This window comes from Mesoplodon bidens (assembly GCF_964165515.1).
Source record: "Mesoplodon bidens genome assembly, chromosome: 17".
Lineage (NCBI taxonomy): Eukaryota > Metazoa > Chordata > Mammalia > Artiodactyla > Ziphiidae > Mesoplodon > Mesoplodon bidens.
The window spans coordinates 728,607-748,427 of record NC_138174.1 but is presented as its reverse complement, the minus strand read 5'-3'; the positions used below and the strand labels follow the sequence as shown (position 1 = coordinate 748,427).

General features: G+C 44.2%; 1 protein-coding gene across 1 annotated transcript in view; it reads left to right on the top strand.

Moving 5' to 3' along the window:
* Nucleotides 1–4,026: 4,026 nt before the first annotated feature.
* The window catches only part of ZMYM5 (zinc finger MYM-type containing 5), a gene marked incomplete at its 5' end in the record, with an annotated part of 39,415 nt that continues 23,620 nt past the window's right edge, over nt 4,027–19,821 (top strand). The window contains 6 exons of the mRNA XM_081214445.1: nt 4,027–4,084; nt 8,791–9,847; nt 10,058–10,114; nt 10,742–10,810; nt 16,941–17,430; nt 17,669–17,762. Of these exons, the coding sequence (XP_081070571.1) occupies nt 4,027–4,084; nt 8,791–9,847; nt 10,058–10,114; nt 10,742–10,810; nt 16,941–17,430; nt 17,669–17,762 (1,825 nt within the window). The remainder of the gene's footprint in view (nt 4,085–8,790; nt 9,848–10,057; nt 10,115–10,741; nt 10,811–16,940; nt 17,431–17,668; nt 17,763–19,821) is intronic.

The following is a 19,821-nucleotide window of genomic DNA, read 5'->3' as shown; positions in this document are numbered from 1 at the left end:
GATCCCATATGCCGCGGAGCGGCTGGGCCCGTGAGCCATGGCCGCTGGGCCTGCGCATCCGGAGCCTGTGCTCTACAACAGGAAAGGCCACGACAGTGAGGGACCCATGCACTGTGATGAAGAATGGCCCCCACTCACCGCAACTAGAGAAAGACCTCACACAGAAACGAAGACCCAACACAGCCAAAAATAAATAAATAAATAAATAAATAAATAATTTTTTAAAAAAAAGAGTGAGAGCAAACACACACTTCCCATGACAGAGGCTGTGCGGTTTGCCCATTGCCCCTCACTGAAAGAACGAATACATGCGATATTTCAACAAGCAGGAATTTTAAACGAGAACCAAAAAGTGGCATTCAGGAAGCATGGTAGATAAAGAACATGTGCATAAAAGAAAAAAAGAAAAAAAAAAAGGAGAAGAAAAAAGAAAGAAAGCATATGTGTATATATGCTGGAAAATATAAATAATCATGCACTGCATGAATTAAAAGTGTGATAAGAATCATGGAGGAGAGTCATAATCATATGGAGGAGAATCAATCTCATGGAGGAGAATCATAATTGGAGGAGAGTTAAATTAAGGCAACCCCTGTGGCAAGAGGTGTAGGCCGTGGCCTGGCGGTCAGCCTCCGTGGCTGAGAAGGCCACCAGGCAGCGGTGACAGCGGGCGGGCCAGGATGATGTCACCCGGGTTGGTTAGGACTGATGGCCTCTCAGCTCCAAATTCACCCTTTTGCCTCCCGGGTGAAATGGATTGGGGTCCTTTGGTGTTTTTTCTCCTCCAGCCGGCACGACGCCGAGGCGGTCGGCAGGGGGCGCGGGAGAGCGCACTGCAGGAAGGAAAGGACTCGCACCGGCCGGACGTTTGACCTCCAGGCCCCGCGCTCTACGCGAGGCCGCCCGCAGCCCGGGGCCTCCCCGGGTCCATCCCCACAGGCTCCAGCTTGTGCGGGGCCGAGGCTGCCGGGGACGGAGGCAGCATCTTCCCTGGCGCAAACTCCAAAGGAGGAGTGACCCGCTGGACCCGAGTGACTCCCAGCGACCTCCAGGAAGGAGACCTCAGTCAGTTACCTGGACACAGCACCAGGGATTCTAGTTAAGTGCCAGTGAGTAGATTTCCAGAAAGTTCTGCTGGTGCCGTCCTAACGAGCATTCTCCGACACTGTGAGAGTTATGGTCACACCACACTCTACAGACCCTGCGGGTGAGGGGTCTTCCTGGGGGCTCTGCTTAGCCTTGAAGGTGGCAGCCGCTCCTCACGCTGTCACTCGGGTCTCGTCCCTCCTCGCCAGCCAGTTCCTGTCACCCAGCCTCCCCTTCTAGGAGTGAGTCACACCTCGAGGGCCAGGAGCTCTGCAGACCGTCCTCACTTCCCACGCTTCCCAGACCCCCTCAGATGTGGTGGCTCGTGATGGACTCACAGGAAGTTATTATAGTCACGGTGTGTTACAGAGAAAGGATACAGGTGAAATCCACCCAGGGCGAAGTGCGGGGGTCCAAAGGCAGATCTCTGGCTGTTCTCCCCATGTGGGAACATGGGGAGCATTGCCTCCCTGCCCCCGGTGTGATGTGTGCACACAGTATAGCCAACCAGACATCTCACCACACTCCTGGTGTCCACGTTTTTATTAGCCATCAATCACATTCTGCCCCTGTGGGCAGAATTAGCCTCTAGTCTCCAGCCCTTTCTGGTGGCTGGGCTGATCCTCTGTCTCCACTTCCTCCTGAGCTTGGAACGGATGTGGCACAGCCAAAGCCCCCATCCTAAGTCACACTCTCAGACTGTCTGGTGGCCAAATCTCCAGGCAGACAAAGACTCCCCTTATTTCGTAGACCAAGAGATCACCTCCCAAGAGCTGAGAGCAGAGGCCAGACCTCCATTCACTACACACCTGTTACAGTTTATAAATTTTTATAATACTTTATTAGTTGGAATATTTATAGAGAGAATCTTTGTATTAGTAATTTCCTAATTCTGAGATAGTTTCTACAGCAAAAAATAAAAATCAATTATTTCTCTTTAGTTACCAGTTTTCAAGATGATGAATTATTTTACAATTGTCCTTCTAAGGGATTGTTTTATTAGGATGAGCACATGATTAACTCAGGGACTAAAACATACATGATGGTTTTAATCCTCTGTAGTTATCATTTATTGATGGTCATAATGTGTCACCCTGGTCATTTCAGCTTTGCTCCTAAGCCCTTTCGCTATGATCTGAGTCATCCTTTATGTTTCCTTGCTCTCTGTTATGACAAGATGTTCCAGGATCATCTGATACATTTCCTGCCCCACGCATGATGCAGTCATTTCTCCAGGGAGCCTGGGGTTTTTAGTGGAAAACGATTTTAGTGTGACTCGAGCCTCACCAGCGGCACATGGCAGAGGTGATGGATATTACCCTCTTAATTAGGCTGCATTATATAAGGACCCCTCTTGGCAGACTGCAGAGATATTCTCTTTGCTGGCTCAGTGAAATGAGCACTTATTTGGGGGGAACCTACATGCCCAGGACTCGTGGGCCACCTCCAGGATTTCCAGACAGCTTCTAGCTGACAGCCAGCAAAAAGCTGGGGCCCTCAGTCAGACAGCCTTCGGAAAATGAATGCTGTAAATGCCTGAATGACCTTGGAAGTGGGGTCTTCCCCAGTCACGCCTACAGGTGAGAATGAAGCCCCCCCCACCCCCCCGATCCTTTAACTGCAGCCTCGTGAGACCCCGAAGCGGAGGACTCAGCTAAGCCCTACCTGGGTTTCCAACCCAAAGACATGGGGGAATAATCATTGCATTTTTTTAAAATTAAAAAATATATAATTTCATAGTTTCGGATAACAGAAGTCCAAAATCAGTTTAACCGGGCCAAAAGCGAGGTGTTGGCGGGGCTGCATTCCCTCTGCAGGTTCTAGCCCAAATCCATTCCTTACCAATTCCAGCTTCTGGCGGCTACCGCGCACCTTAACTTGGAGCCACAGCATTCCAATGTTTACCTCCATGGTCACGTTGCTTTCTTCTCTCTGTGTGTCAGATCTTACAAGGATCCCTTGTATAAGGATATATGTGACTGCACTTAGGGCCCACTTTGGTTCTCCGATAATCTGCCTAATTCAAGACCCTTAATTCAATTACATTTGCAAACCTTTGCCATATAAAGAAACATTTACAGATTGCAGGGATTAGAAACTGATATCTTTGGGAGACATTATTCAGTCTACTACAGTTAGTGAGACCCATTTAAAGTTGGCTCATGTGTACTTTTTAAAAACTTTTTATTCAAGTTTTTTTTTTTAATTACACAGTATTCAGGTTGTCTGTCTCTCCATGTGTGAGTTTTGGCAGGTTGTATCTTTCAAGGAATTGGTCTATTTCAAGTAGATTATGCCCAAATTTAATTGGTTTCTGCTCTAAATCTTATTATTTCTTGTTTTCTGCTTACTTTTTATTTTTTTATTTTTTTATTTTTTTTTTGGTACGCGGGCCTCTCACTGTTGTGGCCTCTCCCGTTGTGGAGCACAGGCTCCGGCCGCTCGGGCCCAGCGGCCATGGCTCACGGGCCTAGCCGCTCCGCGGCATGTGGGATCTTCCTGGACCGGGGCATGAACCCATGTCCCCTGCATCGGGAGGCGGACTCTCAACCACTGTGCCACCAGGGAAGCCCTGCTTACTTTTTATTTAATGTGCTTTCCTTTTTCTAGTTTCCTTAGATGGAAACTTAGTTGACTAATTTTAGATCTTTCTTCTTTTCCAGTATATGCGTTCAGTGCTATAAATTTCACTCTAAGTACTACGTTCACTGTATCCCACAAATTTTGGTAAGTTGTATTTCCATTTACATTTAGTTCAAAATACTTTAGTTTCTTTTGGGATTTCTTCTTTGACTCATGTTATCTAAAAGTGTGTTGTTTAGTCCCCGTTTGATTTGGGATTTTCCAGTTATTTTTCTGTTATTTAATTCTAGGTTAATTACACTGTGGTCTAAGATCAGACACTAGAATTTCTATTCTTTTAAATTTAAGGTGTGTTCAATGACCCAGAAAGTGATCTACCCATATGAGCTTGAGAAGAATGTACACATTAAGAGCCGTAAGTCTTCTTGGAAAATCAACTCTTTTATTAATTAATGCCCTTCTTTACCCGTCCTTTTTTCCCAATATTTATTTATTTGGCTGCGCCTGGTCTTAGTTGCGGCCCTCGGGATCTTAGTTGTGGTATGTGTGTTCTAGTCCCCTGACTAGGGATTGAACCCGGGCCCCCACTGGGAGCACGGAGTCTTTTTTTTTTTTTTTTCACATCTTTATTGGAGTATAATTGCTTTACAATGGTGTGTTAGTTTCTGCTTTATAACAAAGTGAATCAGCTATACACACACATATGTTCTCATATCTCCTCCCTCTTGCGTCTCTCTCCCACCCTCCCTATCCCACCCCTCTAGGTGGTCACAAAGCACCGAGCTGATCTCCCTGTGCCATGCGGCTGCTTCCCACTAGCTATCTATTTTACATTTGGTAGTGTGTATATGTCCATGCCACTCTCTTGCTTCGTCCTAGCTTACCCTTCCCACTCCCCTTGTCCTCAAGTCCATTCTCTACGTCTGGGAGCACGGAGTCTTAACCACTGGACCATCAGGGAAGTCCCTACCCCTGTCTTTTGCCTTTTGGTATGCCTTATATGTCTTGATTGCCAGACATAATATGCTGGGTGAAAGGAACTGCTGTGATTAGGCCCTTTGTAATGAGGTGGGGAGAGAGGGGAAGCCATCCAAAGCCCTATGACTGAGTCTTGGTCTTAGGGAACCTGTGAACTGGGAACTGTGAATTTCACAAGCATTTCCTGTTGTTTTATTTTTTCACCATTTCCTGGGAGAGGACGGCCAGGGTGGGCTGGAGTTGGATATGTGCCTTCTCTCCAGTGAGAGGCCAGAGGGGGCTGAAGCTGGGTGTTTCCCTTCCCCCAGGTCAGGTTAGGCTCTGGTTACACAGTTTCTCCTGAGGGCAGGTTGTTAAAACGAACGGTGTGCTCTGGCTTCAAAACGGTTCCCTTTCCCTGCCCACTGCAGTAAGCAAGAAGGGATTTTTCCTGATATTTACTGTAAGAACCTGGTCAAGCTCCTGGATGTAAAACTCACAGAACTGTGCCCGCCCCCCCCTCCCCGACTGGGTCCTCTTCAGCTTTTTAACTCTCAAAATTATCCACACTGAGGGACTTCCCTGGTGGTCCAGTGGTTAAGAAGCTGCCTTCCAACACAGGGGACACAGGTTCTTTCGGGGAACTAAGATCCCACATGCCGCCGGGCAACTAAGCCCGCGCGCCACAACTAGAGAGTCCACACAGCCAAAAATAAAAATAAATATTAAAAAAAAATTGTCCACACTGAGCCTGCAGCCACTCTTCAGGTTTTCTGACCATAGCACTGGTTCCCATGGGCAGTCCCACCCCCGGTCTTGCTCTGGCAAACCAGGACTCCCTGTGTTGGACAGTCTGTTCCTCCAGTCCTGAGGGATGTGGTTTGCCTTGTGTTCTCAACTCACTTATGGATCCTGGAAAAGTTGTCGATTTTTCGGTCTATTTAGCTTTTCACTTGTTTTTAGGACAAAGTGGCAACTTCCAAGTGCCTTAGATGTGGAATCAGAAATTGAACCCTGACATTCTTCCTTGTAGTTCGATTTACAGTGCTCTAGTGATTAGTGATACTGAGCATCCTATCATGTGTTATTGGCAACTTGTATATCTTCTTTGGAGAAATGTCTATTTATGTCCTTTGCCAGTTTATAATTGGGCTGTTTTTTGCTACTGAGTTTCAGGAGTTCTCTATCTATTCTGGATATTAATCCCTCACATACATGATTTGCAAATATTTTCTCTCTTTCTGTGGGTTGCCTTTTTACTCTGTTGAGAGTGTCTTGTGATGCTCCCCAAATTTAATTTTCATGAAGTCCAGTTTGCTTTATCTTTTGTTACCTGTGCTTTTGGTGTCATATCCAAGAAATGATTGCCAAATCAATATTGTGAAGCTTTTACACAATGTTTTTTCCTAAGAGTTTTAGCTCTTACATTTAGGTCTTTGATCCATTTTGAGCTAATTTTCTATGTGTTGTTGGGTAAGGGTCTAGCTTCATTTTTCTGCATGTGAATATCTGGTTTTCCCAGCACCATTTATTGTAAACACTCTTCTTTTGTCATTGAATCGTCTTGGCACCCTTGTCAAATATCATTGACAATGTATGCCTGAGTTTATTTCTGGATTCTGGATTCTGTTGCATTGTTCTATATGTCTAACTTTGTGCCAGTGTCATACTGTTTTTTGTTTTTTTAAATGAAGTATGTTGATTTACAATGTTTTGTTAATTACTCTGTAGAGTAAGGTGATTCAGGTATACATATATATATGTTTTTCTTAAATATTCTTTTCCATTATGGTTTATCACAGGATATTGAATATAGTTCTCTGTGCTCTACAGTAGGACCTTGTTGTTTATCCGTTCTATATATAAAAGCTCACATCTGTTAACACCAACCTCCCACTCTATCCCTCCCTCAACCCCCTCCCCCTTGGCAACCACCAGTCTGTTCTCTATGTCTGTGATTCTATTTATGTTTCATAGATGGGTTCACTTGTGTCATTTCTAAAACATTTTTTATTTTATTTATTTTTGGCTGCGTCGGGTCTTAGTTGAAGCACGTGGGATCTTCGTTGAGGCATGCGAGTTCTTTCATTGCTGCACGCAGGCTTTCTCTAGTTGCAGAGAGCGGGAGTTACTCTTCATTGTGGTGCACGGGCTTCTCATTGCAGTGGTTTCTCTTGCTGCAGAGCACGGGCTCTAGGCACGCGGGCCTCAGTAGTTGTGGCTCTCGGGCTCTAGAGCACAGGCTCAGTAGTTGTGGCACACGGGCTTAGTTGCTCTGAGGCATGTGGGATCTTCCACATGAGGCAGAGACCAGGGCTCAAACCTGTGTCCCCTGCATTGGCAGGCGGGTTCTTAACCACTGCGCCACCAGGGAAGTCTGATTACTGAACTTTTATAGTAAGTTTTGAAGTCAGGAAGTGCCAGTCATCCAGCTTTCTTCTTTTCCAAGATTGTTTTGACACTTTGGAGTCCCTTGAGACTCCATATGAATTTCAGAAGGGATTTTTCTATTTCTGTAAAAATGTCACTGAGATTTTGATAAGGATTGCATTAAATCTACAGATTGCTTTGGGTAATACTGACATCTTAACAATATTAAGTCTTCCAATCCGTGACCATAGGATGTCTATTTATTTATGTCTTTTTAAATTTACTTCAGCAATGTTTTGTAGTTTTCATTGTATAAGTCTTTCATCTACTTGGTTATGTTAGTTAGGTATTTTATTCTTTTTGATGCTACTGTAAATGGAATTATTTTGTTGTTGTTGTTGCTTTGGCTGCACCGTGCCACTTGCGGGATCTTAGTTCCCTGACCCAGGATTGAACTCGGGCGACCACAGTGAAAGCATCAAGTTCTAACCACTGGACCGCCAGGGAATTCCCTGGAATTGTTTTCTTAATATCCTTTTCAGGTTGTTCACTGTTAGTGTGCAGAGATGCAACTGATTTTGGGTTTTGAGTTCATATTCTGTTACTCTGCTGAATTCATTTATTAGTTGTTTTTTAAAATTATTTATTTATTTTTGGCTGCATTGGGTCTTAGTTGCAGCATGTGGGATCTTCGTTGAGGCATGAGGGATCTTTTGTTGCCGCATGCAGGCTCTTCATTGCGGGGTGCGGGCTTCTCTCTAGTTGTGGCCTGCAGGCTCCAAGGCACATGGGCTCTGTAGTTAGTGGCACACAGGTTCTCTAGTTGAGGCGCACCAGCTCAGTAGTTGTGGCATGCAGGCTTAGTTGCCCCTCGGCATGTGGGATCTTAGTTCCCTGACCAGGGATGGAACCCGCAATCCGTGCATTGTAAGGTGGATCCTTTACCACTGGACCACCAGGCAAGTCCCCATTTGTTAGTTCTAAAAGATTTTTTGTGGAGTCTTTAGGGTTTTGTGTATGTAAGATTACATGATCTGCAAAGAGAGATCATTTTACTTCTTCCTTTTCAATTTGGATATCTTTCCTTTCTTTTTCTTACCTAATTGCTCTGGTTAGAACTTCCAGTACTATGTTTAATAGTAGTGGTGAAAGTGGCATGCTTGCCTTGTTCCCGTTCCTAGAGGAAAAGCTTTCAGCCTTTTACCATTGAGAAGGATGTTAGCTGAGGTTTTTCATACATGACTTTTATTCTGTGGTGGTAGTTTCCTTCTCTTCCTAGTTAGTTGAGTGGTTTTATCATGAAGGGTATTTCTGAATTTTCTGAATCAAGATGGTCTTGATGGTACAGTAAGTACCACAGGACTTAGATTACACGGGACTCTCATCAATCCATTAACAGTGCTTTTGTCTTCGTTGACCTGTGTCTGTCACTCAGTAAACCTGTGCCTTTACCATTCTCCAGAATAATCAAAGGGGGCTCAATCTGTTTTTTAAAAAGAAGGAAAATCATGTTAGCCGTATTTCCAGAAATCATGGTCATACGGTGTTTCACCAACTTCTATTAAAACCAACAACAACAACAACAACAACAAAAAAAAACAAAAAAAACCAACAGAGTCGGCTGCAGTCCCACCGACGGCCGCCAGGGCGGCCTCCCCGCTCGCCTCCTACGTGACACCTCGGGACCCCCACAGCCTGTGATGTGCGCCCGGGACATAGGTGTAGACGGCGAATAAAAGCCGAGCTCCGCCGCCCAGATGGCTCCTTAGTCGGAGCTCGTCCAACCCGGCCCAGCCCGGCCCGCACCTGCGCTCGCTCCAGCCGCGGGGCCGGCCCGGGGCCTCGTCCGCCTGGGGGTCGACGAGGGCAGAGGCCCGGGGGCCGGCCCAGCCCTTCCGACAGGCGGGCGCCCCGCTCGGGGACCCGCAGCCGCCTCCATCTTGGCCAGCGGAGGCGGGAGCGGCATCCGGGCCGGGCCCCGTCGCGCCGGCCGGGGCCAGGTGCGGAGCCGGCAGAGGGCGCCGTCCCCGCGGCCGGGTGGCGGGGCCCAGCCCGGGCTGGGACGAGTCGGAGTTGCCCTCAGTTCCCCCCGCGGCCCAGACAAGATGGAGGACGTCGTCTCCTCCCGCAGCCATGACGGGAGCGAGGGACGCCTCCCCCCCGGGCTGAGGCGAGGGAGAGCGCTTCCAGCCTTCGGAGCGCGCGGGCACCCCCGCCGCCGGCCTCTCGGCCCCCGGCTCCCGCCTGCGTCGCCGCAGCCCCTGCCCGCTCGGCCCTCATGGGGCTCCCAGACACTGGACAGGGAGGGCGTGGGGGACATCGAGGCCGCGGCGATCCTCAGGCGGCATCCCTCGCAGCCGCTGCGGGGGCAGGCGGCCTGGCTCAGGCCCTCGGGCCGCCCGGGGCCAAGCCGAGGCGGGTGCAGCGGGCACAGCGGGCACGCGAGTTTGCGACCCGACTCTCTCGGGTCGGGCCGGGGCGGGGCCGGGGAAGGAGGAGGTGGGGGTGGAATAGAGGTGCGGGGGTGTGGCCTGCGCCTGATGGACAGGGCGTCGGACCACCCCCTCGAGCGGGTCCTGGAGGCAGGTGGGCGCAGCCAATGGGCGGGCCCGAGCCGCCCGGCCCGCCCTCCCCTGCCCCCAGTGAGGGCGTGGGGGGCGGGGCCGCGCCGCGATGCCGCGGCAGTAGCGTCCGCCTCCTCGCGCGCGCTAAAGCCGGGAGTGGAGCGAGCGGAGTTGCGCTTGTTGACCAAGGCGGGGAGGCTGCGGGCGGGGAAGTTCGTTCCGCGGAGCCCCAGCCAGAACCGGGTGAGGCTTGTCTCCGCCGAGTCTCCAGCCCAGGACCGCCGACAGTGGGGGTGGCCGGAGCGGCGCAGCCTCCGGAGGCGGAGGCGGAGGCGGAGGCGGAGGCGGAGGCGGAGGCGGAGGCTCTGGGAGGCGGAGATGGGTGAGGGCGGCCCCCGGAGCCTCCCACTGACGCGGGACAGGCGCCCCGCGGCGCGGCCGCCGTCACCGATAGCGCGTCGTGTCTCGGGCTGCCGGCGGCTCCGCTGATGTCCCAGGCGCCTTGGCGGGCGGCCCGTGGGCTGCGGGAGTGCGGGCGCGGCCGCGAGGGCCGGGTGAGGCGGCCGCCGGCGGCGGGGTTCGCTCGGGGCCGCCCGGGGCGGGGGCCGGCGGCAGGGGGAGGGGCGCTTCCGTGGGCGCTCGGGGCCGCGCTCGCACCGTCCCTGCGGCGGCGACGGCGAGAGTTCCCTAAGTTGGGCGGCGAGGGCGCGGGCCCTCCGCGCCGGTCCCCTCCTCTGCCTCCGGGGCCACGGCGCGCCGCGTCTTCTCGTCACAGTTTATCTGGGCGAGTTTCTAATGGCGGACGCGGAGCGGGCAGGTCTCGGGCTCCGGGCCAGTGTGGGGGTTTCCGCCCCGCGGCGACGCGAGTTGCCCGCGAGTGGGTCCGGCCGCGACGGGGACGGCGGAGGGTGGGCAGAATCGGGGGCTGGGATTCCCCGCTGGCGTCCAGGCTGCCCTCGCCCTCCGCTTCCCTCCTGTTGTTCATAGGGACCGTGTAGTCTCGTGTGGTCGTGGCAGGGCCTTGTTTGTACCTGGCGTCTCGGCGGCATTGCGGTGGGGGAGGGGGGAGAGCGCGGAGCCGCCTTGACCTCTTGTCCCTTTGCTCCGTCTCTTTGGTGGTTACGAGCCGGTGCTGCGTCCAGCTTGGCTAACACTAAATCATTTGTCATTCTTCGTTCTAGGACTAGGAATCTCCTTCAGGCCAGTCTGGTGGACGTCTGTCTGAAGCTGAGGAGGACCGCGTCGCCACTGTGAGTAGTTGTCCCCGCGTTTCTGTCGAGTACCGTGAGCGCTGCGCCAGGGTGCGCCTCTGTGGCGCTTGCCTTTCTCTTAATTTGCAGGCGAAGAGCGGGTTTCTGGGGCGGGCCCTGTCGCCAGAGCCAGGCCAGGGTGATCCCTGGGAACGCACTGGGAGCGGGCGCTGACATTTTACACCGCTTGTATTCTCTAGGGTTCTAAAACAAAAGTTAAAGGTAGCTCCGTTTTTAATGCTTTCTCGTTAGCTTTTTTTTTTTTTTTACTTTCTTATGGATAGAAATAATTTTTTTCTTCATCGCTGGATTAAGAAAAATTACTGAATGTACTGTTGTGAGGTCGACGGAGGCGATACTTCTGTGTGAGTTTGTCGTCTCTTGGAGGAAGATTTATTTGTGTTTACGCACCCTGGCAGCTCTCTAGCCAGGGTCAAGTCAGGAGATCGTCTTAAAAAAAAAAAAAAAGAGGAGATAATCTAGTTCTCACCCTAGCCGTGATTCTGAGACTGACCACTGAATTGGTAGTGACAGTCTCCATTATGAAGTTAATGTGTTGTTTCCTTGTTACTAAGAAGTAACCTATGTGTTGTTCACTTTGGTACAGTAAAATGCCCAGCGTTCTGTCAGCTGTTCAGTTAATGGCTTTAACACCAATCCTTGCCTGAATCAATAATTTTATTGAGTCTGAAAATGATGATTTTTTTTTTTCTAAATCTGATTCTCCATGTATTATCTGGGATTCTGTATAGTCTTAGGTCCTGCCTATTTTGTCCTTTCGGATCAGTTTTCCTCTGGTCATCAAAAAGAAACCTGTGATTAGTGCATCTCTCATAGTAGTGTTCCTGCCTTCCCTCTGCCCTTGTAAATCCTTGACAAACTTGGCTTTGCACATAGGCTGTTAGGCGTCACAGCACACTTCATTAGTTAGACAGCTTTTAGGAATGGATATTGTTTCAACTGGGTAATGTTCATAGGATATCTGAAGTGCTGATATTTCACGTTACTTGATAGTTCTGTGAGATGAAGGGATGTGGGTAGGATGCTAGAGCTATGAGGGACCTTCATAGGGAAAGGGAACTAGCGGGGACTAAAAGACTGGCAGGAGATCAAGTCACTGACTCAGGTATTACCACTTAGAAAAGCCACTTTTCTCAGCAGCGTGTTCCTAGCGTAGTTGAGCACAGTGTGCAAAGGACTAGGTTTAGTGCCAGCCAAATTGGGGTTCGCATCTCTGCTCTCTTATTACTTTGGCAAGTGCAAACTAAATAGGAGTCAATAAATGCAACTTTATAAATGCACATCTTATTCAATTAAATACATTTTTATTATGCACATTTTATAAGTGAGTAAATTGTGTCTGTCTTCCCGATTGCTATGAAGATTGTAAATCGCCTAGCCCATAAGTTATGTGGGACACACACACATATTGTTAATGGTGGCTGCAATTCTTATCTTTGTTTTGTCTCCTGATATTTCTTCCGCTTTATCTTTCGACACTTTCACTGAGTTTTCCATTTCTGCTAAGCTTTTCATTTCCAAAAGCTCTTTTTTATACTCGAAATATTAGTTTTATATGGTCTTTTGCTTGTCATGTATCCGTCTAGAGTACTGATAGTTTGTGGCTTCTCATTTTATGTTTTCTTTTTCCTGCCTTTTTTTCTTTCCTCTTTTTTTTTTTCTCTTTTAACAACTATTTTTCTTATTAGAAGCGTTTTCCAGATAGTTCATAATTCTTGACAGGTCTACTCATGATTAAGAATTGGGAAATGGAGAATAGATTGGAAGAGTGAATGGAACTTTCAGCTTGGAGCTTCACTGTAGGATGGTTCTTTTTTGGCCAGTTGATGGAGAATCTCTAAAGTCATTATTTTTAGGTCTTTCCTTTTTTCATGTTCCTAATTCCACAGAAAGGAGTGTTTCTGAGAAAGAAGTTTTCCAGGGAATAGTCTGCTGCTTGGAAGATAGAAGTCTGGATGCCAGCTTTCTGGAAATCAAGTGAGAGAGGGGGCATTTCATATGCATGCTATTGAAGCATTCACCAGTGCCTGGTGAACCTGAGTCAAGGACCTTATGTTCTATCCTCTCCAAAGAATAAAAGTCTAGAACTTGGGCCAGGGTGGGGAAAGACCTGTCATCACCAAAATGGAGGGAGGGAGGGAAGGGATTGGGGATTTCACATCCTCCTGTTTTAGCCACCTGCTGCCTAGTCCCGTGATATCTGGAGCTATAGGCTTTGAGCTTCGTGAAGATTCTGCAGTGTAAGTCAGGATATTTCTCAGCCTTTTTCCATCACTATTTTAGAGTTTGGCTATCTCAGGCAGAGTTGGTTAACTGCTTATCCACCTGCTCTTTAGCTTATCAAATTTTGTTCCTTTTGTTTCTTCTCTTTGTTTTTCCTTTCCTTGTCAGTAGGAACTTTACTGTTGTTATGGGGGTTTTAGAAGGGATTAAAGTTAGTTGTGTGTGATCAGTCTACAATCTTAATCCCTACCACCAGGCTGTTGATTTCTAGATAGTAGTTTTGTATTTAGACACTTAGGTAATTTTCTTGCTGTTTGTCATAACTGTTCATTTGATTTTTCTTTTTTCCTGTTTCATTACATTTGTGAGTAAAACCTCCAGAATCATCATACATCTTTATTTCGTTTCTGATTTTAAATGGGAATGCTTGTAGTATATACTCACTATCATGCAGCTGGCTTTGGAATTGATGTTATTTTTATGTAAATATATAAATATTTTAATATTAAGAAAGATCTGTGACAGTGTTAAGTCCAGAGGTGCTGTAGAACGTGTCCTAAAACTCATTAGTGTTCAACAAGTTTTTGTAGCATACATCCTTTATCTTTTATAGAGCCACAGTAATATAGGTGTGCTTATAGGTGGCCAAAAAATGAACCTTTGAAGCAATAATTAAATAATTGAAAATACTTTCTTGGTGATTTTAACATTTGAAGACTCATGAGCAGGTTAGTTTACCGTTCTCATCACATACTAATCTTGTCATATTAATATCTCACCATTTCTATTTTAGCAGCTGTTTTTTTAACTGATTTGTTTTAATATGTAAGTTTTACTTAATTATACACAAACGTAATTGAATATTGAATGGCTACTAAATTATTCAATTGGTTTTTTTTAATAGAAGGTGATCTCAGGAAAATTCATGATACTCAGTTATAACTTAAGAATTCAGCAGAAATTTTTGCAACTTTAAAAAACCATATTTAAAAAACTAACACTGAACTGCACACTTAAAAATGATTAAAATGGCATTTTATGTTGTATATATTTTACCATAATTTTTGAAAAAAAGATAATTGTAGCAACCTTTAGGAAATAAAAACTGCTATGAGATGTTACTAAAAGTAAACACAATAGGGCAAACTACCCTTAATTGTGTCTTTATTTTAGTGTTAACTCTTGTCTTTACCCCTAATTAAATACCTTCTTAACTTTGCAGGGTTGTTACCCACAACCTAGAGATAGTTTGTGTTTAAGAGTCTTGCTCGGGTTTCAGCCTAACTTTCTGTTCTTAGGACAATTTTTTTTTTTTTTGGCTGCGCTGCGAGGCTTGTGGGATCTCAGTTTCCCGGCCAGGGATTGAACCGTGGGCCACAGCAATGAAAGCCTGGAATCCTAACCACTAGGCCACCAGGGAACACCCATTAGATTCTGCACTTCTCTGTGTGAATTTTCCTTTGATTTTATATTAATTTTCATTGCATCAAAATGAAGATCAATTAAACATTAAATAGTTTCAGATGAATAAGATACCACAGGAAGACTAGGTAAATATTTAAGATTAACTAGACACTTGTTGAAATCCTAAGGTGTAGGCAAAGTATTTGCCTGAATACCCTCTCAATGGAGAGGGATTTAACATTTTTTGCACTCTGAAATATGTCCAGGCAGAGAGACTAGGGACTTGCAAGTTCACTTAATCACAATGAAAACCTCAGAGTCCTTTTTATCCCCATTTGCAGTTTATAGTTTAGGAAAGTAAAACTCAATGAGGTGAGGTAATTGCCTCAGTGTCTTAGCTAAACTATAACTTTTTCTCTTTTTAGATAATATTATAGAAATGGTTAAAACTTTTTTGTAGTCTTATGTTTATGGAATTAAGAAAGTGTTTGATGGTTAAATTATATACACAATGACTTTTAATAGTGGTTAGGGTTGGGTTTTAATTTTTTTACAATCTGGAATTTGAAAATAGGTGAATACTTAATCTTTTATCAGAAATAGATGACTACAATGAGCTGAGCATAAAGAATGCTCTTTCTGTTATTTTCTTTGGGAAGATTAAAATAGGACCTAACAGCCACCAGAGGGTACTGTAGAGTCAGCTATAGCTCTTTTCCAGAAATTGTTCTTTTCTGTTCTAGGTTTATTCAAATACAGAAAGGACTGAGAGAATTCGTATATAACAGCTCTTACATTTCATAATTCAGTTTAGGCTGAATTATTGCCTCTTTTCTCTGAAAATCAACCACATAATAAGCTTACTGGATGAGTGTTAACCATGATCCTAAATTTTGTATTTCCTTTATAACCCTTTTAAACTGGTTCCTTAGATTTCTTATTTCTTTATCTTTGAACTAGAGTTATTTGAATGTTGATTTTGTTTTAATGAATTCACTCATCTTAATAAAACAAGTAATTAAAAAAAAAATTGTATACAGTAATTGCATATAATGTAGTGGCTATGAAATAGATTATAGAGTCAGATTTCTTGGATTTGAGTCCTGACTCTACCCTTTCCAGCAGTGGAGACTTGGGCGGGCCAGGCGGATTACTTATCTTCTTATCTTCTGAGTCTTAGTTTCCTGATGGGTAAAATTGGAAAAAGAATAGTTCCTGCCTCACCTTTATAAGCGTTTACTGAATTGCTATGTTTAACGGCATAGCACCTATTAAGAATAAACATTACCAATTGTATGACTGTAAGTACTATCACTTAAAATTAGTTGGGAAAATTTTAGAATAGAATGTTACTTAGCATATTTCAATATGAGATGTTTAAAATTGAATGATGACTGCTGTATGAGTGACTTTTCTTTATTATTCAACACCCATACAGATCCTACCTCCTTCACTGTCTTGAGCTTCTAAGAAAATTGAAGCCAGCATGTATAAACTTACCTCAGGTTTCCATCTATTATTTCTGCATACTTATATACGTTCTAATTACAACTGGACAAAACCTTGAACAGCATGGGTTTGGACTGCACGGATCCACTTATACATAGATTTTTTTCAGTAAATACTATAGTACTGCACGATCCAGGGTTGGTTGAATCTGCGGATATGGAACCTTGGATTCGGAGGGCTAACTGTGGAACTTGAGCATCCATGGATATCCTGGGATCAGTCCCCCCGTGGATACCAAGGGACAGCCATACACTTACCTTTTTCCTTCTCACTTTTGAGATAAAGGTGACTTTTGTTCATGATCAGTTTCACTACCAGCTGTGCACGCATCCTCCTCTTCCTCTTATCTGCTTTCAGAGCTGTGCTTCATTGGTTGGTCACTTCTCCAGATTCTTCCAACTATGTCTCTGCTGGATCCTTTCGTTTGTCATTCTCTAGTGCATAGTAGGTACACAGAGGTGTTTGCTGAATAAAACAAAGTGGCTAAGAATTTGGAGCCTAGAGTTAGAGCCCTGAGTTTGAGTCCTATTTGGCCTTACCCAGATTCGTTTCCTGATCTGTAAAATGAATTAAATTATATGTACATCATGGTTTTTTCAGAATTTTGTATTAAAAACCTATAGCGTAGTGTCTGGTGATTCCTCAACAAGGACAAAAAACAAAAAGATTCAGAAAGGTTTAATGTTGGAAGCAGAGAATTTGAAAAACAATGACAGAAGACCCTAGGGAAATAGAGTTTGGACAATATCATAGTCATTTTAGTAGATAAAAGTATATTTAGTATAGTGATTGTATTTGGACCGTGAGTTATTGGTAATTGATGGAATTATTTTGAACAACTTTCTGTTTCAAGGAAGGACTTAGATAAGATCACATAAAATAATATAAAATTTCACTTGTGCTATTGAATTGCAATAAAATGCAATGATCATAGTATACTAGAACTTTTTTTTCTTTTCTCTCTCTGTTATAGGTTCTTTGGCATAGATAAATGTTCAGCGGGAGGATTAGACTTGACTGAACAGACTCCTGTTTTATTAGGGAGTAAAGCCATGGCAGCTAGTTTCATGGACGTAGCATTTGGTGACCCAGCTAGTCCTTTAGTTAATAGATCTAGAAACTCGTCAGCGGAGGATGATGATGATGATGTTGTATTTATTGAATCTATACAACCTCCTTCAAGTTCTGCTCCAGTAATAGCTGATCAAAGAAATTTTATATTTGCTGCATCAAGAAATGAAAAGCTACAAGGAAATTATTCCATAATTCTTCCTTCCTCAAGAAGTTTGGCTTCTCAGAAGGGAAGTATAAGTGAGACAATTGTCATTGATGATGAAGAGGACATGGAAACAAATGGAAAGGAAAAGACAATTTCTTCTAGTTTTATTGAATGGGCACTTCCTGGAAGTAAAAACAGAACCAAAGATTTGGATTTCTCCACTTCCAGTCTTTCAAGAAGTAAGGTAAATGCTGGAATGGGTAATGGTGTTATCACTACAGAATCGACTCTGAAATTCATATTACTAATGTTTCAACCTTAGAAACAGGTATTAAGCTCTGAATGATGGGAGAGATATGAACTTAATGATTACAAATATAACATCACTATAGAATACCAGCTTGGGAGATGTCGCTAACGGACTGCAGTCCAGTAACTTTGGTGTTAATATGCAAACATACACCCCGTCTTTAACTTCACAGACCAAGACTGCAGTAGGACCTTTTAATCCTGGTAGAATGAATGTGGCAGGAGGCGTATTTCAGAACAGAGGATTTACAGTTCATCATAGTCCTGGTAAGCAGTAAGTGATACTAAATATTTTCTTTCCACCCTAAGTAAATAAACTTTTGGCTGTTACTTTTGGTACCTATATCTATTTTATTCTATATGTGAAATATTTTTTGTTAACTTTCGTATTAAAATAGAATTTTTTGCTAAATAAAACTGTGCAGTCTACTCTGTTTTACCCAATGTGATTTATATATGAAGTGTTTTAATTGAAAACTCCCATAACTACTACCTCCATCTTTGTTTACTAGCATCTTTATTTTAATGTAAAAGTCATAGAATAAAAAGATGGAGAGTGAACTAAAGGATTAAAGAAATATTACATAACAAATTTAATTTAATTTAATTTTTATTTAATTAAAATTTATTTAATTTTAACCTGACCTTTCAATTTTTGCTTTTCAAGTGTTTACTTTTAGACTGCTTGTCTCTGATTTTTGGTTTTAAATCAGCATTTTATTAGTTGCTTCATTTTAAATTTGGAAAACTTTCTTACCTTTAAATCAGAGACTTGTTTTTTTCCCCTATTTTTTGGCCACACCATGTGGCATGCAGGATCTTAGTTCCCTGACCAGGGATTGAACCCCTGCAGTGGAAGCACTGAGTCTTAACCACTGGACTGCCAGGAAAGTCCCAAATCAGATACCCGTATTTTAAAGACTCTTATGAGGCCAGTTGTGTTCTGGTAAAATATAATGAAAGTTATTTAAAATTTAGCAAATCTTTTTTGCGGATTTTTCATGACTTAGTGTGCTGTTTGTTTTCTCTTTTTTTTGTTGTTTTTGTTTGTGTTTGTTTTGGGTCATTTTAGTGCTTTTAGCTATTGACCAACTTAGAATTTCAGGAAAGGACTGGAAAGTAATTAGAGCTAAGAACCGAATCACTTGTTGTTTTAATGGAATGCTAGTATTATTTTTTCTTAAAAATTTTTTAAAAATAATCTTTTTCTCTGGTTATGAGAATATTACAGAACATTTGAAGGAAATCATAGTTAGAAATAAGAAAATAGTATCTGTCACCTACCTCACTAAGTAGAAGTGACTGACAACTTAAAATTTTGGTTTGTTTGCTTTCAGTCTTTTGCCTCTGTGGTTCTAAAAATAGAATTTAGAGCATATTGTATTTAGTTTTGTGTTCTCTTGAGTTATTTAATCTAAATTTTAGTATGTTATGTCTTTTTTTTTTTTTTTTTTTTGTGGTATGCGGGCCTCTCACTGTTGTGGCCTCTCTCGTTGCGGAGCACGGGCTCCAGACGCGCAGGCTCAGCAGCCATGGCTCACGGGCCCAGCCGCTCCGTGGCGTGTGGGATCTTCCCAGACCAGGGCACGAACCTGTGTCCCCTGCATCAGCAGGTGGACTCTCAACCACTGCGCCAGCAGGGAAGCCCCTGTTATGTCATTTTAAAAGTAGAAGTTTCAGTGGCTATAAAATATTCCTTTGTCTGAGATATTTATTCCTCTACTTTTTAAGCATTTATATGGCTTTTCATTTTTTACTATTGAAACTGTACACACTAAATGTCTTTGTTTATATTGTTTATTATTTCTATAGGACAGTTCTCAAACTTTTTGGTCTCAGTTTTACTCTTGGAAGTGATTGAGGATCCCAAAGTTTTTTGTTTTTTTAATCTGTTATATTAGAAATTAAAACTTAAATTTAAAAGGTATTTATTCATTTAACAATAATTATGTGACATATTTTTAATGAAAGATAACTACTTTCACTAAAGAAATTTAGTGAAAAGTGACGTATTACAGTTACACAAATCTTTTTTTTTTTTTTTTTTCTTTCTGCGGTATGCGGGCCTCTCACTCTTGTGGCCTCTCCCGTTGCGGAGCACAGGCTCCGGATGCGCAGGCCCAGCGGCCATAGCTCACGGGCCCAGCCGCTCCGCGGCATATGGGATCCTCCCAGACCGGGGCACGAACCCGTATCCCCTGCATCGGCAGGCGGACTCTCAACCACTGCGCCACCAGGGAGGCCCCAAATCTTTTTTTTTTTAAAGCATTTTATTTTATTTTTTTAATTTTATTTATTTTTGGCTGTGTTGGGTCTTTGTTTCTGT